At 43.9% G+C, this 20,783-nt stretch overlaps 1 protein-coding gene across 3 annotated transcripts in view; it reads left to right on the plus strand.

The window, feature by feature from the left end:
• Positions 1-20,783, plus strand: part of ARL5B (ADP ribosylation factor like GTPase 5B) — a 53,037-nt gene that overhangs the window by 20,476 nt on the left and 11,778 nt on the right. The window contains exon 6 of one of the 3 annotated variants that reach the window (XM_037837675.1): positions 395-6,815. The exons of the other annotated variants lie outside the window; for them this stretch is intronic. Within the exon in view, the coding sequence (XP_037693603.1) occupies positions 395-443 (49 nt within the window). The 3' untranslated portion in view covers positions 444-6,815. Of the gene's footprint in view, positions 1-394; positions 6,816-20,783 lie in introns of those variants that run through there. 3 annotated transcript variants of the gene reach the window in all.

Genomic DNA, 20,783 nt, shown 5'->3' on the forward strand with positions numbered 1-20,783 from the left:
GCTGTGTGTAGACTGTTTTCACGTATACTTTTAAGTATGCATGCCCTTCTTTAAACTCATGAAGCTCTGCTGTCTTTCTGTAGTGGTTTCACTTTGTTTAAAAGCATGGTGGGTCGGAGGGGTCCTTGCAGTGTTGCATGCAAAACTCCCAGAGCTCTTATCTTCGGGATGATGCTGTGGACATTCCACGGTACTCAACGGACTAAGGACATTTTGTTTCAGTGAATCTTCTATTTAAAAGGTTCACATGTAGTAGCCTTACTTGAGTGTTACCTCTGAAGAATATCAATAATGAGTGTAGTACCAACCTTTGGGTAAGACTTAAAAATAAAAAGTACGCTCTCAATTTTTAAATAAAATATGAAGTTTTTTATTTTGGAAACACCTGTTTCAGGTTATGCCAAGGTCTTGAGTGGATGAGCTCCCGGATTGGTGTGAGATAACTGTTCCGCTCGAGAGAGACTGCTTTATTTATTCTGTGGACCTGGACACTCTCCCCGGCACCTTTGGCTGCTGAGGCAGCAGCATGTTTAATTTATAACAACACAAACCTCTGCAAGCGACACTTGAATCAAGTGCAGCTGAAATGGAAACATAAAAGAGTTTTTAACTTTTTTTTAATGCACTAATCTTCAGTTGGATGAGCATAATGTATGACTATGTTTTCAGCAACAAATTCTTCTGACTGCTATTCTAATTATTCAAAGACTGCCTCGTGAGAAGTGTTTGTTATGTATTCAACGTTTTCTGAAGTATTGTCACGACCCTTTCGTTTATTGATCCCAATGCCCACCCCCCATTAATTACTAATTTGATAGAGTCATAGTGGAAATCATCAGGTACCTCTTGCAAACTTCTCTGGCTCTGCACATTTGCTTCCTCCGTAAACCACTTATCGTGTGGACAGAACTTGTAACAAGTGGGGGAAGCCGCCTGGAGGGTACACACGCAAAGACTAAACATCACAAGAATTTGCCTTTACATGAGTGACTCCCCCACCGTATTGCAAATCATGGAATAATTTTGCATTGCTATTAGCATGGAAATTAAGTAGATTATTTATCTGAAAGAATGAAGGTCACTCTTCAGCCTGTGACTGGAGAGCGAGAAGTGACCCTTTATTCACATTTGGTCAGAAACTAATCCCAGCTTTGATGATGAATGCTGTTGGATAAATCTCATGTTAAGAATGTCACATTATCCAAGGCAAACATAACTATATGACATTACTAAAGCATACCAGCGCTAAAATGGAAACAATACCTGGGATGTTATTACTATCAATTACAGACAACTTTATTATCAGCAAAAGCTTCAAAAATCTATTTGCTAGGGGCATCATATCTGTAAATACTATATTTTGAGCAAGAACTAAAACAGAAATATAAACAGTTCATTTTATTTCATAAATTTTGAAGAATACCTGCATCTGTAATAACATTTCTACCACCAGCAGCATATTACTTACTGTACCACGTGGCGTTCCTTACATCCATTTGAGGGTGTAGTATAATAGGCTAGAAACATTGTCATATTTATAGTTATGCTTCCTGTTGTAATATTTTTTGCTGGATTATAGGCAACTGCAGAGTTTAATCCTAGTTTTTAGACTATTACTTCAAGACTCAAAGTTAATACACTAACAACTTATAAGTTTAGAAAGAGGAAAAAGTCCCAATCTATCAGAAGTGTATTGGATAGCATTAAGTCACAAGACAGTTTTTCTAAGGAAGAAAAATCTACACATTGCGTACCTTAAATTAAGAGGGAAGGACAAGCATAGTAGTTTCAATCCTGCTTTTTTCAGATGTTTGAGTTTGCAATAATGAAAAGGTTAAAATGCATACTTAGAGAATAATACTTCATTGTGCAGTATTTTTTAATTTGGGTCAAAAAATAAGATTCCGTGTTCATAAGAATATCAAAATACCTGTTCAGAGTCATGGCTTAATTTTAATATTTTATTTGTATATTGATTTAAATTTTGCCTTGTTTTCAAGTGTACTGATTTATTATATTTAGTCTAATTTAATGTGGTAACATTTTCTGATTTCTGTTTAGTGGTAGCATACCCTAGAACTGAAAAATGTCGAAAGTAAAGCTTTCTAGACTTTGGGAACTAATGGTTTGACTTTTTTTTTTAACCTTTTTCTTAGTGATTCTGTACAGGTAGAGAATAAGCTTTTTTTATTTTTTTTTAAACATAATTCATAATCAGTAACATGGGAACAAAGGAGACATAAAATAGTATGGATGCTTTGTGGGGTATGGATGTGGGTGGGGTGGAGGGAAAGTTATTGAAAAACACCTTTTACCTAAAGCACATTTTGCCTGAATTTCTATCTTGGTTATATAGTTCAGCTGTCTATATTAAAGGTAATTCTTTTAAGTCTTGTTTTGAAAAGAAGCATATTCAGTACTTCTGTAACCATTCTTATTATGAAATGATTATCTGCCTTCTACATAGTATGATTGGCTGGCTCAATTTTCCTCAAGCAAATTATATGTTTATTTTTTGTATTACCACATCAGCATTATATCAAAAGTGTTTTTACTAGTCAATTGTATTTTGTCAAACAACTACTAGTATATACTCAAATTTGCTATTTAATTTTTAAGATACAATTTATTTTGTTTTCTAAATTCTTTTTTAAAATATGTTAGTTTTGCACTAGAAATGATTTATGTTAACTGTGTGTTGAAGATGAAATCAGCATGCAACTAGATTTTGTGCCAAAATCTGTGTTTGAACGTTGATTGACTGAACATTTTGTAAAAGTTCAACCAGGAAATTTATGTAAAATTTTTTAAAAGTATTTTATAAGTTCTCTTTAGATACCTTTTGTTACAATAGTATGAAAGCCAGTTATCTTTTACTCCAAGAGAATGTGCTGACTCACACAGGTATCCAGTACTGAAGCGCCAATTCTGACGTTCATGGTAAACCAGTTACGCAGTACTGCCGGGTGAAAAAGGCGAACTGTAATTCATTAGTGCCTTTCTTCGTATTTTGAGATAAATTCTCAATTTGATACTATGCCTGTTCTTTGGAGGTCAGATTATCAGCTGAGTCATTGCTGATCATGTGATCGGCACTTCGCCCTCCCCTTCAGCCTCGCACGCTGCCTCCCAAGGTCTCTCCTAAGTATTGGAAAGCAACGCAGCTGCCTACTTACCCTCAGGAGGTTATTCCACATTATGTTTTTAGTTTGAGAATAGAGAAATTAAATTTTAATGGTAATCTTTTCAATATATTGTTACAACTTAAATAGAAAACTACCCTGTAAATTCAAATCTGGCATCTTTCCTAATTTTGAATATGTTACTTTCTTCATCTTTTAACCCCACCTCTGCTCTTATTGATGCTCGTTTGAGGACTCTCTTAGTATTTAACAGGCCCTTTTACAAGAGATATTCTTCATTTTTTGAATTGTGAATTATTAATCCCTTAAAATCTGGAATATTAATGTAAATGTCTATTAATCGATTAAAAATTGATTAAATATGTAATTTTTGCTTTTAGATTCTTGTGTTACTATGCTTTAAAGGTATAATTACTCATAAAATTTGTTAGAAAAAAGAATAATAAATCTGTATTCCATTGCTAAAAATAATTTCCAGGTGGGCACCAGCACTGTGGCCACAGGCACTGCGATGCCGTTCGGCGCAGCCTGGTCTGTCTGAGAATCTGCTGCGTGCAGAGAAGGCGTTTTCCTCTGGGTGTGGGCAGCTCCGTGGACCGCCTTCTCCAAGGAGCTGTGTGAAGTCACGAAGCAGAAAATTTTAAAGAAAACTAGAAGATTTTTTAAATCCTGTTGGTCTAAGTATGTTAGGGCACATTATAAACAGAATTGTTTCCCCCAGCACTCTCAACTGAGAACCTCCTCAGTGGGGAAAATGCTGGTGTTAATGCCTAGAGCTGGGTAAATTTCATTGGCATTTATTTTTGGAAACCACTTTGGGTCCAAAAAAACTCCACATCCAGCTCAATTCTAAAGGATCTTTTGCATTTTGTCAGGGTTAGTCACTTCGAGATGCAGCATGTGTGGTATAAAGACTCTCGGGCTGGCCTGCCTCTAAAGAAGTCGGTCCCAATCTTCCCTTGGCCATTGTCCTCTTGGCCTTAGATACTTTTAAGTTCCTTCTTTCCTAAACTGAGGAACTTACACTAGAGCTCTAACATGTCTTGGTTTTAAAATCCTGAATCCTTATATGCTATTATTAAAATTGGAAAACCTGGAATATTGTAAGGAAAGACATGTAATGTGAAGTTAAATTCCTTTCTAGTATTTGAATCTCACCTGCATTATCATTTCATTTAGTAAAAGAATACAATCAAGTAGGAAAACAAAAAGTATCAGTTACTGGGTATTCAACTTGAATAATAGCTATTGACAACACAAAAGAGAAAATAAGCCATATTGCTAAGAAATTGATATTCTTGTAATGTGCCAGTATGTGTTGGCGGAAGCACTTCTGTCCCACTTGCCTTGCTCACTTTTCCGGCTTTTGCTGCTGGAACGACATGGTTCGTCTGTGTAGTCTGTTGGCTTCAGGTGCCCCCTGCCACACATGACAGTTCTGTGTGATGCCCCAGTGTTGAAAAGTGTGTTACAGCCACAATGTCAGTATTTTAAATATTCATAAATCTGAAGGTGGTTTGCAGTCAGGATTAGTTTTTTTTTTTTTTTTTAATAGTCTCATCCTAATCCAGTTAGTGTTCATTTGAAGACTGAAATCCAAAAGTCACATTCCCAGAAAGTATCTTTTAAGAGCTCCGGGTGATCAAAGATAGAGATGGCCAATATGAAAATTATTTTCAACTGCTCAATTTCACCTTTAAAGTAGAAAAAGATACTGTGTTCAGCAGACCTACAAAGAATTTTAAATGCATATGGTTTGCGAAATACTTGGGAGATGTCAGTTTGGAGATTCAGGTCCAAACACTTGAAGCATAAGTCAAAATACTTGAAACAAAGACTGACATGGGGTAGAAAATCTTCAAAAGGATATTAGCCAGTAGAAAATTAGAGTGAAAACAGTGCATCCCCAACCCCACCCCCCCCACCACCATTGGAGGCACTTAAAATTACTAGAAATTACAGTCTTCTACCGTAGATCTGAATGGCCTCTGTTATTTTTAATGTGGCCACAGAACGTAAAAGCTGAGTTGGCTTTAAGAATTGGGGAGTGTAGTCGCTTAGATGCATCTTTTTCTTACTTTTTGTTTACCAGAAAGTTGCATATTCCTATGGAATGGGAAAAAAATAAAATGTTTTTTGCATATCTTTTGAAATAGAAAGTAAAGTCCTAAAAACAAATTCTTGTGCATAAACTTGTAAGATTTTAATTTAAGAATTACCTCAATTTTCAATCCATAAGGTGCTTTGCTCAGTTTGTGGAATGTTGCACCATCCCATAAATGCTCCCTTTTCTCCCAAACTAATTGAAATATGCAATATTCACAATTAAGGAATGGGATTTTGTTTTTTTAGTTGTTTACCACCAGCAGAACTAATGCGGTATGTCACATTTGCAAATGGTCTTCATTAAAGCACATGGCAAGTGCTTAGTCAATATTAAATTGTTTTTATTAAACCATTTTAAGGAAAATTTCTAAAATTTGATCATATTACACTGTGAATATATTTCCATTAGTGCTGGTGAGATATCAAATGACTATCAGTTGATCTGGATTAAATATTATTTATTTGTGTGTTTTAGCCCTAGTCACAAGAAAGACTATAATCATTTTAATTTTACATTTTCCCTCAGGAAATTTCATGGACTGTGCAGCTCCTATTTGTTCTCTTGGAGTAAACTGTTCAGTGTAATTATAGAAACTTAATTTTGATTTTAAAAAAAAGTTGAGCTGCTATTTCATTAAGAGTGTGAAATAAAATGATGGTTTTCCTTTTTCCGATTATGTGATATGTAGAATTTTTAATCCCTATTCGTCTGTTTCACAGAGCATGGTTTCAAAAAACAGACAGCAAAATTGAAAAGCAGGTACAGCCTTGCTCTTGCGTTTCTCTTCAATCAGGATATCATTTATGCTGTAATCGCCCCTGGCCATCTGAACAGCACTTGGTGCTTCCGAGCATTGAAGAGGAGGCGACAGATGCTCTGTTCTGTGTACTTTCCATCGTCTGAATGCGCAGCTGCTATAGCGTGTGTTCTCAGAGTTACGGTCATTTAAGATTTAGGTGAAACTGGTGTTACGCACCAGGCTTCAGCCTGTCTGAGAAGGTCTCGCAAGAGCGTGGCTTCTCAGCCTGGCCGAATCGAAAACGGTGCTGATAAGGTCCGAGCTAACAAATTGCGTCTTTGTGTGGTCCTCGGTATTGTACAGAGGGAAAATAAGTCTTTCATGCTACAAACTATGCTTCTAATCCCAACCAGTTGACTGAAATGTGTGCCATTGGTCCAACAGATTAAAAGAAGCATTAGTAAAATGAAAAGAGCAAACAAATTATTCAGTGCATATATGTCATCACTACTTGAAAATGGTTCAAAGCTTGTTCTAATGGTCGGGCTGTTTAAAACGCATGTTTTAAAAGTGTCAGTAGCTCATGACTGTCATAAAATTCCTATTTTGTATGTTTAGGTTGCCAGGACTCATAATTTTTTACTCTGCAGTTATGTCATGATGGGTTGCTGCTGCATGCCTATTTACCCAAGTAAAAGGGTGCTGTTTGCTCTGGAATGCTCATCTTGTAGACACTTGGGCAATCGTGGTGCAATACAGTGTAACATTCATGTGTTTTTGTTCAACAGTTTTATTTTTGTCGTAATAAATAATTTTGCAATATGAAGTGGATCCACAGTGTTCTCTTTCAAAGATAAAATGCATCTTGCTAGTCCTTTTGTTGCAACGTTAGAAACCCACTTAAGCTAATAAAGGGTAGTTTTATGAGTGGGGGTGATGTGGGCAGGGGCAGGGTGAGGGATGCAGGGATGCAGTTGGATTTCTGGGACAGATGGGAGCCAGCGACTGGGGTGCCGAGGAGAAGGCCACACACTGCCTCTCTGCTCCCCACCTCTCCTCCATCGTGCACTAGATGCTCTCTTGTGTGTGCAGATCCAAATGGCAGATGGGGACTGTCTTACTCCCCCAGGGCTGCCGTGAGGGGACCACACACTGGGTGCCTTAACGCAACAGAGAGGTCCTCGCAGAGCTGGAGGCCAGAAGCCCGAAACCCACAGGTCGTAGGGCCTCTCCTGCCCCTTCCTGGGCCTGGGGGCTCCCCGCCTGCACATGGCTGTCTTCAGGGCCCCTGTCGTCTGTGTGTCCTCCCCTCTTCTGAGGACTCCAGCCTTGGATTGGGGGCCCGGGGATTGGGACACATTTCAACCCCTAATGACCGAGTGTAATAGCCTCTGTACGTTCATCTTCACACACGGAAAGGGAAAGACGGCCATTCTTAGTTTCACTTCCATTTTCCCCAGGGAAGGGGTTCCTGGGCCTGTGGCTGCTCCATGGCTGAGGGGAGAGACCCACCGGGATCAAGTGTGTATCGTGTCCTCTAATTTTTTATTTAAAAAAAAGCAGAGTTGTGGTCTAATGCTGTGTAGGATAGCAAATTCTCATGATAGTCATTATTTAGATTCCTCTAAAATAATGGTTTTTAGCTCCCCCTTTTTCAGATACTTGTTCGATAATATAATTAAAAATACTTCCATAGAAAAATTAGACTTATGTACAGGGTTACAAATTTTGTACAGCTGAACAACCAGATTTCTTCTGAGAAATACCTAAACCAGTAAGGTTTCCTTTATTGAGGTGTGGGGAACGCACATCCAAGTGTGCGATTTGGTGAGTGTTGAAACTCACGTGCTCCCGAGTCCATCGCGTGAAAACCTCCCTGTCCGGACCCGCCCGCCAGCGCAGATGGCTGGCTTCCCGTCACTATAGGTTACTCCACATTTTACAACATTTTGTGCAAAAGGAGTCCTAGTTTATGCTCTTCGGTCTGCTTTCCCTCAACAGGTCACTCATTTATTGACCTTGTTGTGTGTGCCGACAAGCGGATCGTCCCTTTCCGTTGCTGAGTGGTGTTCCGTGGTCTGGGCGCATCTCCATCTGCCCACTCTCCCCTTGCTGGGCCTTTGGGTTATTCCCAGTTTTTAGCCGTTACAAATGAAGCAGCTGTACACATTTGGGTGTATGTCTTTCGTATGGACATAGGCTTTCCTTTCTTTTGGGTAAAAGTAGAAGTGGGATGGCTGGGTCAGATGATGAAGTGTACATTTAACTTTTTAGGGCACTCAGACTTTTCCAAAGTGGCTGTAGCATTTTCCATTCCCAACATCAGTGTATGAGCTCTCCGATGGTGAAAGGCGGGGCTGTCTACCTGAGTTCAGTTAATCACGTGGTTACATTTACCTAATGGCTCCCTTTGATTATAACTTACGCCCGGTTCTCTTAATATTTTTGCAGTTCTCTGATACTAACCTAAGCCTGCATGGGGCATGCTTCATAAGAGCGGGCTTTTCAATTTCTTCATTTTTCCTTAACAGAAGCATGATGCCAAAGTATAAATTATAAGCATTAAAAACAACTCTCATATAACTTTGAGCACTTGTCAAAGATTTATTTAACTCAGCAGTTAAGGAACCAGCAGGTTTACAAAGCTGGTTCACAGAAAAATGCATGTAACTTACCAGTGTTCTACACGTTAGCATCTAACTTGATCGAGTCTGGGCTCTACGATGGCGAGTCTGAAGCCAGACGAGTTCCATCCTCCTCCGGAACGTCGGAACCCGTCCGGGGCTTGGCGGGCAGCAGTGAAAAGGGTGCAAGCTGGGCTGCGGGGAAGGGAATCAGCCTGTCAAGGTGCCCCTGAAATCCGGTGCAAATACCACCTGGTGCGAATTTGCTCTCCGACCTGCCATTTCAGACCCCAGGGCGGCTGGGATGAGGCTGCCAGTGCGGAGAGCCTCCTGCCACCAGCAGCCGCGGGGAAACCTCTGGGCAGGGGCTTGGTGGCCGCCGCGCACCTGCCCCGGATCACGGTCAGCTCGGAGACCGCCCCAGGCCGCTGAGACTGCTGTGGCTCACGGCGCCCCGGGCTCCCCGGGAGCACAGTCCATCCCCGGACCGCGTGGTTCAGTCCCCTTAAATGGCAAAAGGGGTTTTGCAAATGGATTAAATTAGGATTTTCAGACGGGAGAGAACCCTGGATATCCCGTTGCATCACAAGGGTCCCTTAAGAAGGGCTGCAGGAGGACACAGGGAGGGTGGGAGCACGGGGGCCGGGGCGGGAAGGGGCCACAGGCCCGGGAGGCAGGTTCTCCCCTGGAGCCTCCGGACGGAGCCGGCCCTGCCTGGCAGCATCTCGGTCTGAGACCTCTGAGCTCAGAACTGCAAGAAGGTAAATTCTTGTTGTTTTAAGCCAGTGAATTTGGGGTGATTTATTACAACAGCAATAGGAAACTAATAGAGGACCGACATTTATTCCCCAAACTATTACAGATCAGTGAATTAGAGCTGTGCTGTGAGAGTTGTATTGGAGTGGAGAAGCAGTTGATTTCTCCATGAGTCTTGTTCACAGAAAAGACTATTTGTTAAATTAACTGAGTTTTGTAAGTTTTGAAACCTAATTTTTCCTTAAGTTTTAAAGTTCAGTTTTTAAATCTTATTCTATTAATCTAGTCCATGTCCACAGTTATTTTTCAAAGAGACCTGTATATTTAGTCCATTATTAAACAGTTAATTAAATGTCTTCAACAGTGTTAAAGTACAATTAAAAATATACTTGAATATTTTAAACACTTCAGATCTCTGACCACACCTTCCCATATATTTAATCAGTAAATTTAACAAATTAATGTGTTAGATCTTTGTTTTCTTAGTCACAAAAAGCAAATTTTCTTGTAACTTTTTATTTTATTTTAATAATTCAATTTTTTGAGATATAGTCACATACCATATAGTAATACAAAGCGTACAATCAGTTGTTCACAGAACCACCATATAGTTGTGCATCCATCATCAAAATTAATTTTTGAACATTTTCATTACCACACACACAAAAGTAATAAGAATAAAAATTAAAGTGACAAAGAACAATTAAAGTAAAAAGATCAATGGGTGCTTTTTTTTTTGCCCCCATTTTTCTGCTCATCCATCCATTCACTGGACAAAGTGGGGTGTGATCCACATGGCTTTCCCAATCACGTTGTCACCCCTCACAAGGTACATTTTTATACAGTCGTCTTCAAGATTCAAGGGTTCTGGATTGTAGTTCGAACCTAAAAAGGGTTGTCTATATTGTGTGTACGAGTGCCCACCAGAGTGACCTCTCAGCTCCTTTTGGAATCTCTCAGCCACTGAAACACATTTCATTTCATTTTGCATCCGCCTTTTGGTCAAGAAGATTTTCTCCATCCCACGATGCCGGGTCCTTCTTATAACTTTTAAGTTAAAATTAACAGATGCAAAAATCAGTTATCCATATTTGCATTTTAAATTGGAATCATAACCTAGTCTGTCAGATTCTTGACTATGACATCTTAAGTATTACAAGTTCTCTATACTGCATAGGCATAAGTTATCTTAAACCTAACAAATAGAACTCTGGGTTTGATTTACTTCATCCTCTCTACATTAATTCTTGGCTTAAAAGACTTTTCACCAAGAAAACAGCTGTATAATGCTGAGCAAGTTTAAGCTCCCATCTGAGCGGACTGCAATTGTTGTGGGGATTTAGAGACCTGATGGTGTGGTCACTGTGAGGGTGAAAATAAATCGAGAAAGAAAAAAATATTAATTTTCCCTGATGTAAAAGGGAAAGAGACTCCCACCCCCTTCCCTCTTTATAGAGCATTCTTTGGAAAACTTGTCATGGTACATCCTTGCCCCTTTGAGACTCATGTCGGTCTTTTTAGGAGCTAAATGGGCCTGGTGCCAGCTTCACCGCCAGAACCCTCTCTCCAGGTGCTGCAGCACCTCCCCGTCCCCTGGGGCTCGGCTCGGGCCTCGGCTCCACGTTTCACCCTCTACCTGTCAGAGAATTGGAAGCATGGAGGCGGCTGGCAAACGCAAGCACCACCCCAGTTACCAGGGGTTCCAAGGCGCTGTCGGGTCCTTACCTGGGGGCTGCTGTTGCTGATCTTGAGGACACGCGTGGAAGGGGTAGTGTCCGCTTGGCTCCATAGAAGGGTGAGGTTTCTTTCTTTCTTGGTAATTTCCTCATTACATTTCAATAATTCCCATGAGGCAGTACTTTCCGGTTTAATGCGTGTTCAATAATAAAATAGCTTTTTCTTTCTCCTCTACCTTTATAAAGAGGTTTTCTGGGTTCGAATAATATATATATATTTTTATTTCCCTGACATCATCCCTGAGGATTCTTTAGCAACAGTGACAGAAAATACAAAGAAGTTTGGCAACAACAGAGAATCCAATGCCCTCCAAACGGGGTCAGTTATTTTATTGCTTCTTTCAACTTAGTCACCTTATTTGATAGATGACGTATGATTCTCAACCAGGATCAACGAACCGATTGCTCTTGACCCGCTTCTGAATAATTTTTACATTCTGTTTAAATCTCTGGATTGGATTCTGCACCGGGCCCTGTTGTTTGGGGAGAGAGTAAAGAGAGTGGCCATGGGACTGAGGGACGAGCAAGCCGCAGTGCAGCCATGCAGGACAGGATGCTTGTCGTGAGGGAGCGAGGACACCTGCTACTTGGCATGGTCGCCACCGCCAGGCCGGGGCTGACCAGCTACAGTCCTGCAGCCAGAGGGAACGGCGTGCATGGCCACCTCACGGCCAGAGGCAGACACCGAGGGGCAGTGGCCAGGGCTCCGGAAGGACAAGTCTGGCTCTAAAGCCGCTGACCACCACGGACAAGGTCCCGGGGACTTTGGCTCTGACTAATGGAATGAAGGGGAAGCCAAAGAACCCCTCCAGTGGGCTCTGCCCAGAAAGGAGGCTCGGGCAGGGCGGAGGCTGAGCCCCGATGGCAGCCCTGGTCAGCACAGCCGGTGGGGTCCAGAAGAGAGACCCGTGGCTCAGCAGTGAGGGGCTGGGGAAGGACTTCACCTGCGGGGAAAACCGGTGCCTTGTGCTGACTCACCTGAATCGACTCCAAATTCTTCTGCGTCAATACTGAACAAAGCCAGGGGCACTTTTTGAAACCTGTGCTTTTTTTCCCTTCCTCATCAGAGTTCTGTTCCTTTTTGTGCGTTCATAACTTCCATACAGAAAAGTGCGCAAAACCTGTACAACTTAACAAGTGCTAATAAGGAGAACACCTGCACCCCCCTTTGCTGTTGTCCTCTTTCTCGCAGGCTGCTCAGCGTCCCCCCAGGAAGTGGTCAGCTGCGGCTGCCCCGCCACCCACCATTCGAGAGGACTCCGGGCCTAGTTCCACCTCCGAGGTCTCCCAGGACGGGCCTGGGCTGGGACTGACCGCCCCCCAGCACCCCGGAACTCCCCAGGGGCGCCCTTGTTCCTAGGCTGAGGGGAATCTGATAGGGAACAAGAGGCTTTGGCCCCATTGGCCCCTTTATTGCCTGGAGCCCGTGGCAGAGACATTGCTCAGGCCGAGCGAAGGAAACAGAAGCAGGACAAGTCAGCACTGGTCAATTCCACGGAACGTGGAAACCCCAGTTAATGCGGTGAGTTCTAACTGCAGACAAGACCCCCGTGGTGACTGCTTCCAAGAGTCAGAGTTTGAGGCATTTTCTCAGGGAGAAGGTGGGTAGCCCTGCTTTGAGGGGAAAGAAGCAAACTGCCCATCAGGATGAGAAGAAAAAGTACTTTACTCCAGATTCAAGAAGGGCAGCCACTGTTCTCTTGCTATAATCCCCCCAAGTAAGCTCTAAAGCAGTTTTAAGCCAGTCCCAAAGATGGCCTTATGCCAATGCATATGCCTCATGGTCGACCATGAGGCCCGGAAGCTTCCGCAAGTCACCCAATAGCAGAGTCCATGCTTCCACTTCTGGGGGATTTGGGATGGTGTCCTAAACTTCCCCAGTCCCTGAACTCCAAGTTATCTGTAAATTCACTTCTGGGTAACACAACAGTGGTTCTCAAAGTATGGGCCCTGGATGGGCCGTGTCAGCATTGCCTGGGAACGAGTTAGAACGGCAGTCCTAGGCTCCACCCCAGACCTACTGAATTGGAAACTGGAGATGGGGCCCCGAGATCTGTGTGCCTTCAGGCCCTCCAGGTGATTCTGACGCACGTTCAAGTTTGAGAGCCACTGGCTTACGAGGACAGCTCTCCCTTGCTTAGGAAGAAATGAATCCAGCTTTTTTGTTTCAGATGCTGAGTGAGACTGTCAGCACTTCTGCAGGAAAGGTCAAGAGAAGGACCAGGGGCATAGTGGGGACAGAGCTGGTGGAGAGGCTGGGGGCATGGCTCAACTGACCAGGCATGGAGAAGAACCTGGAAAAGGAAAGGAGTGCAAGGGAGGGCTCTGCGGCCGGGATTGGCTAGGAACTCATGTAGAAATCCTCAACATTATCCCCCACACTCCAAGCCTGCTGGAGTCACAATAGGAAAGAGCTAGGCTGGCAAGCCCTAATCTGGGAGCCTGGAAAATTACAATGTCTCGGGGTGATGTTTAATTGTAGGTGTCAACTTGGCTTGGCTTTGGTATCCATGTATTTGGTCAGATACTGGCCTAGGTGTGGTGAAGGTACATGGCAGATGGAATTAGCACCTACAGTCCATTGAATTTAAGTAAATCAGTTATTCTTGAAAATGGGGGTGTGCCTGAAGACAAAGAGCTGTGGCTTCCGGAAGAAGGAATACTGCCTCAAAACGACACCCTCTGTTCCTCTCTGAGCTTCCAGGCTTGTCCAGCCCAGAATTTGGACTTGCCAGCCCCCCAGTTCCACAGGCCATTTCCCTAAAATAAATCTTTGTGTTTATGGATATGTTGATTCTGTTTCTCTGGAGAACCCCGGCTAACATACTTGGCTTTAATATCTGCAGGGTGGTGGTGTGGTCAGAGTGAATGAAGCATCACAAACACTACCCAGCCGGAGGAGAGACTAGGAGTGCCTGGGAGTGGGGAAAAGCCTCTTCTCATCTCAACAAGCAGGTAGCACAGAATGCAGAATCCAGCACAGAGAGCACCAGATTTAGCGTGTAAAGGCTCAGCGTCAAGTCCTTGCTTTGTGTAAACTCTCCATACCATCCCCTTTTTGATTTGTAAAATCAGACGGAATAAGCCGTCATTCAGAGTAAAATGAAAAGAAAATGTGTTCATCAATATTAATTGAACCTGATTTTTGTTCAAGACCCTGGAGATAAAATGGTAAAAACAATCAACATGGGCCCCAACGTTACATTATAACCTATTATTTTATTCAATTCTTTTTAAAATAAGTTATGAGAAGAAAGACATATACATTAATACTGTTTTTAATAATTACATAATTACCTTTACCTGTGCTTTTTGTTTTTTTGTGTCAATTTGAATTACAGCCTGGGGTCACTTGTTCAGTCTCAAGAACTTCCTTTAGAATTTTTTGTAAGGCAAGTCTGCTAGCAACAAATTTTCCAAGTTTTTGCTTATTTTGTAAAGCCTTTCTTTCACCTTCATATCTGAAGGATGGCTTTGCTGGCTACAGAGCACTCTTGGTTGACAGTTTTTTCCTTTGGGCACTGTGAATCTGGTTCCACTGCCTCCCGGCCTCATGGTTTCTGCTGAGAAGTCAGCTGCTAATCCTAATAGGAGTCCCTTTTCTGTGATGAGCCATTTTTCTCTTGCTGGTTTCAAGATTTTCTCCTGTCCTTGACTTTCAACATTTTTACTATGAAATGTGTCAATTTGCATATCTCTTTGAGTTTATCCTACTTGTAGTTTGTTGCATTTCCTGGATGTGTAGATTATTGCATTTTCAATAAATTTGGGGAGGTTTTTTTGCCATTATTTCTTTGAATACTTTCTCTGCTCCTTTCTCTCATGCACTTTCTGATATTCCCATTATAGATATGTCGATGAGCCACATTTCTCTGAGGCTCTGTTCCTTTTTCCTTATTCTTTTTTCCCCTCATTCTATGGATTGCGTAAACTATCAATCTGTCTTAAAGCTCACAAATTCTTTTTTTGTGCCAGTTCAAACTTGCTATTGAGCTCCTCTGACGAATTTTTTATTTCAGTTTTTGTACTTTTAAACTCCAGAATTTCCATTCAGTTCTTTTTTATATCTGTCTCTTTCTGGATATTCTCTATTTAAGGCAACATTGTTTCCATACCTTCCTGTATTTCTTTAATCATGCTTTCCTTTAGTTCTGTGAACATAAAATGGCTATTTGAAGTCATTTTTTTTGTTAAATTTGAATCTGGTTATTCTCATAAGTAGTTTGTGTAGCTTCTTTTTTTCTGTCATATGGGTCACACGTTTCTTTTCATGCTTCCTAAATTGTTGCTGGAAATGACATTTTAGATAATATGTTGTACTAGTAGGAATTCAAGGATAGTTTTAGAAAAGCATAACTGTTTGACATAGAAATGTTTATAATTCATGAGTTCCTTGGCACCAACTCCTTCTAAAATCAAAATAAATTCCTTTGCTTTAACAGTAAAATCATAATAATAATAAATGGAATTTGTAAACTCAATAGTACTCAGCATATGGGGGAGATCCAACAAGGTTTCAAAGTCCATGAAGAGCTGTTCAATAAATCATCTCACCTCATCTCTTCAGGACAACTCCAAGTATGATGGACCGGATGGTGAATTGGGCAGTCTCCCTGTGTCTGAATCCTGGGCTGTGAAGCTCTGGAGAAATCACTTAATTCTCTGTGCCTCAGTTTCTGCACCCCTCCTCTGGGTGGTTGAAAAGATTAAATGAGGTAAGCTATGAAGGGCAATTAGAATGCTGCCTGGAACATAGTAACTGCTCAATAAAAGTCCATGTTACTATAATCAGGACAGGCTGAAATTCGGATGTGTTAGTTCCAGGCCCAGCGCCACCCAATGATGGAGCTGGAGCTTGAATCCAGGCATTCTGATGGCAAATCCCCTATTTCCATCACTGTGTTGTCTGAAGGGCTGCCCGGGCACCACCTGCCTGAGAACTGTCTGGCAGTTCTTGGTCAAAATGTGGATTTCTGGACCCCTCCCCAGTCTTACTGAGCATCTGATGATGGATCCCAAGAACGTTTGCCATCTTAGGGAAGGCCTGACTCTCTAGCTGTATGAGCTAGAAACTGAAGGGGTGTGCAGTTGGGTGATGGTGAATCTCCATCATCAACTGGTGTGTGCTCTTGAAGAGACGACACGGTCTGTGTTGAACTCAGTGTCTTCTGCTGAAAGTAGGGGATTGAAGTACAGTATGCTCAGTGCTCCTGTCAGTTATGAAGTTCTTTGATTCTGTGGGATGGTCATCTGCTTTCTGATTTATATATATGTTATAGGACACTCTAAAAGCAGATAGTTTGTAAATGTAAGATGCCACATTGCATTTTATATTCCGCTTAACATTGGCTATACATTAGTAAAGGTAATTTAGAAAATCTTTAAAATGTGGGACTGCAATTTTATAAAGTAAACAATCCCAAATTACTTTAAATGGAAGCATTAGCAGTACAATATGTAGTCAGCAAATAAGAGATTCTGGGGGTGTTTCCTTTTCCTTTTTCCTTCTCTCCTTTCTCACCCCCGTCTCCTGGTCTCCTGTCTCCCTGCTGCTCCCTTCACTGAGCATGGGAGAAGCCTGAGGGTCACTAAATCCATGTCACAGAACAAAGTGGGGATTTTGTTGTTCTTTCTTGGCCATTGGCCAGTTATCAGAGAACTCCAGTGGAGTTTACCTATGGATGAGGAGAAGTATCCCAAAACATGGGGAGCTGCCGAGGCATCGGGGCGAGCACTCAGTGGCAGAGACAAAGTGGCCGTCACCTGAAATGTGTGAAGGATGAGATTGACTTTGGGGGCACAGCTGGGCACCAAAAGTAAGTGTTACCCCATGGCAGGTGTGGTGCAAGCGAGAGACGGGTGCTGGAGACGGTCAGGGCTGCGTGTGCACGTGGGTGCTTAGCAGATGCTAAAAAGCTAAGCATTTATTCATTAAAATATACAGGGAATTTACTTCAAACAAAATAATTATGTAAGTCATAGGTTCTCCATGCTCTGAATCTAAGCGCCAGAATTGTTTGTGTTGCAGTTTGTCTGTCTCCGGTTGGTTCTCATTGAAATCTGGCTAATTGTTCACGTGTCTCAGAGCTACATCCACTTGGATCAGGCATGGGGCCCGCTTGCACCCACCCGCCCTGTCCTGTGGATGTCTTTTGTCTGCCCTCCTAACCCTTCATCCCTTAGTTCTCTCATCCATGATCCACTTCTTGTTTGTCACTGTCTGCTGGCAAGGCTCTTTCTTTTCTGAGAGTTCTAATTGCAGAGAGATGGCTTTTGCACTTATATAAGATAGAATTGTGCCTTTCCCCATGAAAGTTGGCCTTTAGAGAACTACCACTATTTATTTAAAATAGTATTTCATTCAGTGAAAGCATGTTGTGTACAAACAGAAAAGTGAATGCGTTCCTTTCACCGTGCTCTAGCTGGCCTTGGAGGGCAAGTGTGGTTGTGACAGCTCAACTTGGGACAGTCTCATCTACAGTGACTGTCTGATAGTTTCCAAAATAGATCTCTGTCTTGCCCTTTTCTTCTCTGTGAGGGCATCTTTATACAGTGTCATAGTGAAAAATGTACACCCTCTCACAACTCCCCCCACCCCCCTTTTTTAAAACAAGATATCTCTTTTTATTTTGAGCCCCAGGGGCCCTCTCGTGGGAGATTGTTTTCCAGCCGGTCGCTGTGTCTCCTCTAGATGGCAGAACAGGATTTCATTTTGCTCTGTTCGGGGCACTGGGCGGTTTAATTGAAGGTTTCCTGTTAAAGGCAGCTCTTAGTTATTTGGTAACTGAAACACTCAGGCCGTGTTTAAAGATTTCTTTTACGCAGGTAACAAAGTCCACAGTCACTGGAAAAGAGGCCAAGGTACATTAGTGAAAATCTGAATAACAAATTTTTTTAAAATCCCAAATGTTCAATGTTTTCAAGTTGTTACGTTTTCTTGAGTAAATTGCTAATTATTTTGCCAAAATATAGATCCTGCTGGACTGCTTTTACCTGATAAGACTTATTGATAGTTTGGCATTGAATGTTGCTGGAGTTCTTGAGCATTTTCTCTGGGGAGGGGGGAGGGGAGGGAGGCGGGGCCTGGGGGGCGGGGGCAGGAGCGCGGGGGTGGGGGGGTGTGACTGTTATAACTAATACAGTGCCAAAGAATTAGAGAGAAAACTACAAGTTTCTGAGAGTGTATTTCAAGAGTGCCAGGGCCAAATCCAGCAGTCAGAGAGGAGAGGGCACTTGGAGCTAAATCACGAAGCCCTTTCAGCTAAATCATGAAGCAGAGCTGCTCAGCGACGCCGGAATCCACTGTGTGGGGACTGTGGACTGAGAGCGCGTCCAATGCCTGGATCCACCCGTCCTCTCGATTCACGCACTCAAGAGGCGCCCATCGCGTCCTAAATGTGCCGGGTGTCGTGGGGCACGACGGCAGAGGAGCCCTGGGTCAGTCGCCACGGGAGCCTCCGCCTTGGTAGAATAAATTCGGTGGTGAAGACGTTCAACCTCCTGAGCGAATGTTGCTCTAAGGATTCTCTCCAACCCCCTGCGACAAATGCAAGATAAAGGCACGTGTGCCCGACCCTGAGCCGGGCACCCTCGTGCTGCAACGGCAGCAAGCCACAGACTCCCACTTTCCCAGCTTCATCCCAGATATCGTCCTGCCTGGGCCAGAACTCAATCCGCTGCCTCCTTGAGACGCAAAGCGCAGGTCCCATCGTGGCACTGCAAGGATGGTGGCGCTGGGAAGTGGTGTGTCCAGAACAAGGGTGAGGGGGATGGGGGGATGGCATCGTCACCGGGTGACCAGGGAATGACATCATCACTGAGTGACGGGGGACAATCTCTGAGTGGCCTGGGGAATGACATCATCACTCAGTGACTGGGTGGTAACATCATCACTGAGTGACCTGGGGAATGACATCACTGCAGTGTGACTGGGGGGATGACATCATGGCTGGGTAGCTGGGGTGTGGTCGCGGTTGATTCGTCTGGGGGGGGGTGGCGGCCGGTTGCTAAATCCTAGGCTCTCGGGATTGCTCGGAGGGTACCGGCGGCGGGGGCTCTTTCCCGGAGGCGAGGGCAAGGCGGGGGACTGGGCCCGGTCCCCGGCGGTGGCGTGCAAGGTGTGGAGGGCGGCGAGAAGGAACAGGCGGGACACGTTTCTTTGAGGGTGAAGAAGCCAAGAGAGTTTATTAGGGGAGAGTACAAGCTTATATCGGGCGTTTAGAGGGCGGGGTAGCTGTAGAGGTTAAAGGCTTGGATTGGTTCTGAGAGGGCACGGAGGTTGTTTGAAAAGGGGCGGGAGTTGCTCCGGTAACGAAGAGGGTGGAGGGTGCGGGTAAGGCACCGGGGGGGGGGGGTTTTCTCTGGCAAGCCCTCCCCAATGGTTGTACTTTGGGGTGAGGAAATGGGGCCTGCATTCGGCTCCACTTTCTCAGGCCCGGGGGGCCGTGGAGGGCGCTACCACCCGTGCCCCACTACCTTTCCTAGGGGCTGATCAGTTCCCCTGGCCCAGGCCCGCCAACTCAGAACTCGATAACAGTGTCCCGCATTTCCCCCTTCTTTTCTAATTAGAGGAAGAAGCTTACCGGAGAGATCCGCCAAGGGATGAGGGAAAGGGGAGGTGGGGGAAGGGATAGGGGTAGATGGTAGTTAGAGAGGCTGGAGCTCGACGTTGGTGTGGCGCCCGGGCGTTCGAGAGGGCCCTCGCTGCTTGCGGGATGGACGAGGGTGGCGACGCTGCGGAGGGTCAGCTTCTTCAGTGGAGGCAAGTTGTTGATACTGGACTTGCACAAATGATGAAAAGACAGCATTGGCTTGGTTCTTAGCAAGCTGGACAATTCTGCGGATAATGCAGCGCCCTAGGGTGAGAGCTAGAATAATCATTAGTAGGGGGCCGAGGAGAGGGAGGAGGTATGGGAGGAGGGGGGTAAAAATGTGGGACCAATAGTTGGTGGTTTCACGGTTTCTTTTGCGTTGTTCTAGTCCCTCTCGGACCTTTTTTAGGCTGTCTTCGGCGAGACCTGTGGAATTGGCATATACACAGCACTCTTCTCCTAGGGCGGCGCAAAGGCCTCCTTCTTTGAGGAGGAGAAGGTCGAGACCTCGGCGGTTTTGGAGCACGACTTCAGAGAGGGAATTGACAGAATTTTTTAGATGGGAAATAGCGTCTTGTAGGTGACGAATGTCCTCGTCAACAGCCGCCCGGAGGTGAGTTAGGGCGGAGCCTTGACTGGCTAGTGCAGCGATTCCGGTGCCAGCACCTGCAAGACCTAGGAGGGAGGCAATCGTGAGGGCAGTGATGGGTTCTCGCTTTTGCAGGGGGGCAGAAGCTGCAGTTCTTTCCAGGTGGAGGAAGAAGTCTTCCTCGCTGTGGTATAGGACCCTAGGGATAAGGACAATTAGGAGGCAAGTTTCATGAGTTGTATTGAGGGTCTGCACGTTAAGGCAGGGGGTAAGTCCTGTAGAGGAGCAGAGCCATTGGGAGGAGTTGTGGGGAATAAGAAACTTGGCAGAACTGCTGGGAGATGAGTAGTTGGCACAGGCTGTGAGGTTGGGAGAGTTACTTGAGCGAGGGCGGATGCACTTTCCTGTAAAGGAGACTGAATGAAAGGTTAGGGGGACGGCTGAGGTATTCCAATTGCATTCCGAGGGGTTGTCTTCTGCATTTTCTGAAAAGGAGAG

This window comes from Choloepus didactylus, chromosome 5 (genome assembly GCF_015220235.1).
Source record: "Choloepus didactylus isolate mChoDid1 chromosome 5, mChoDid1.pri, whole genome shotgun sequence".
Lineage (NCBI taxonomy): Eukaryota > Metazoa > Chordata > Mammalia > Pilosa > Megalonychidae > Choloepus > Choloepus didactylus.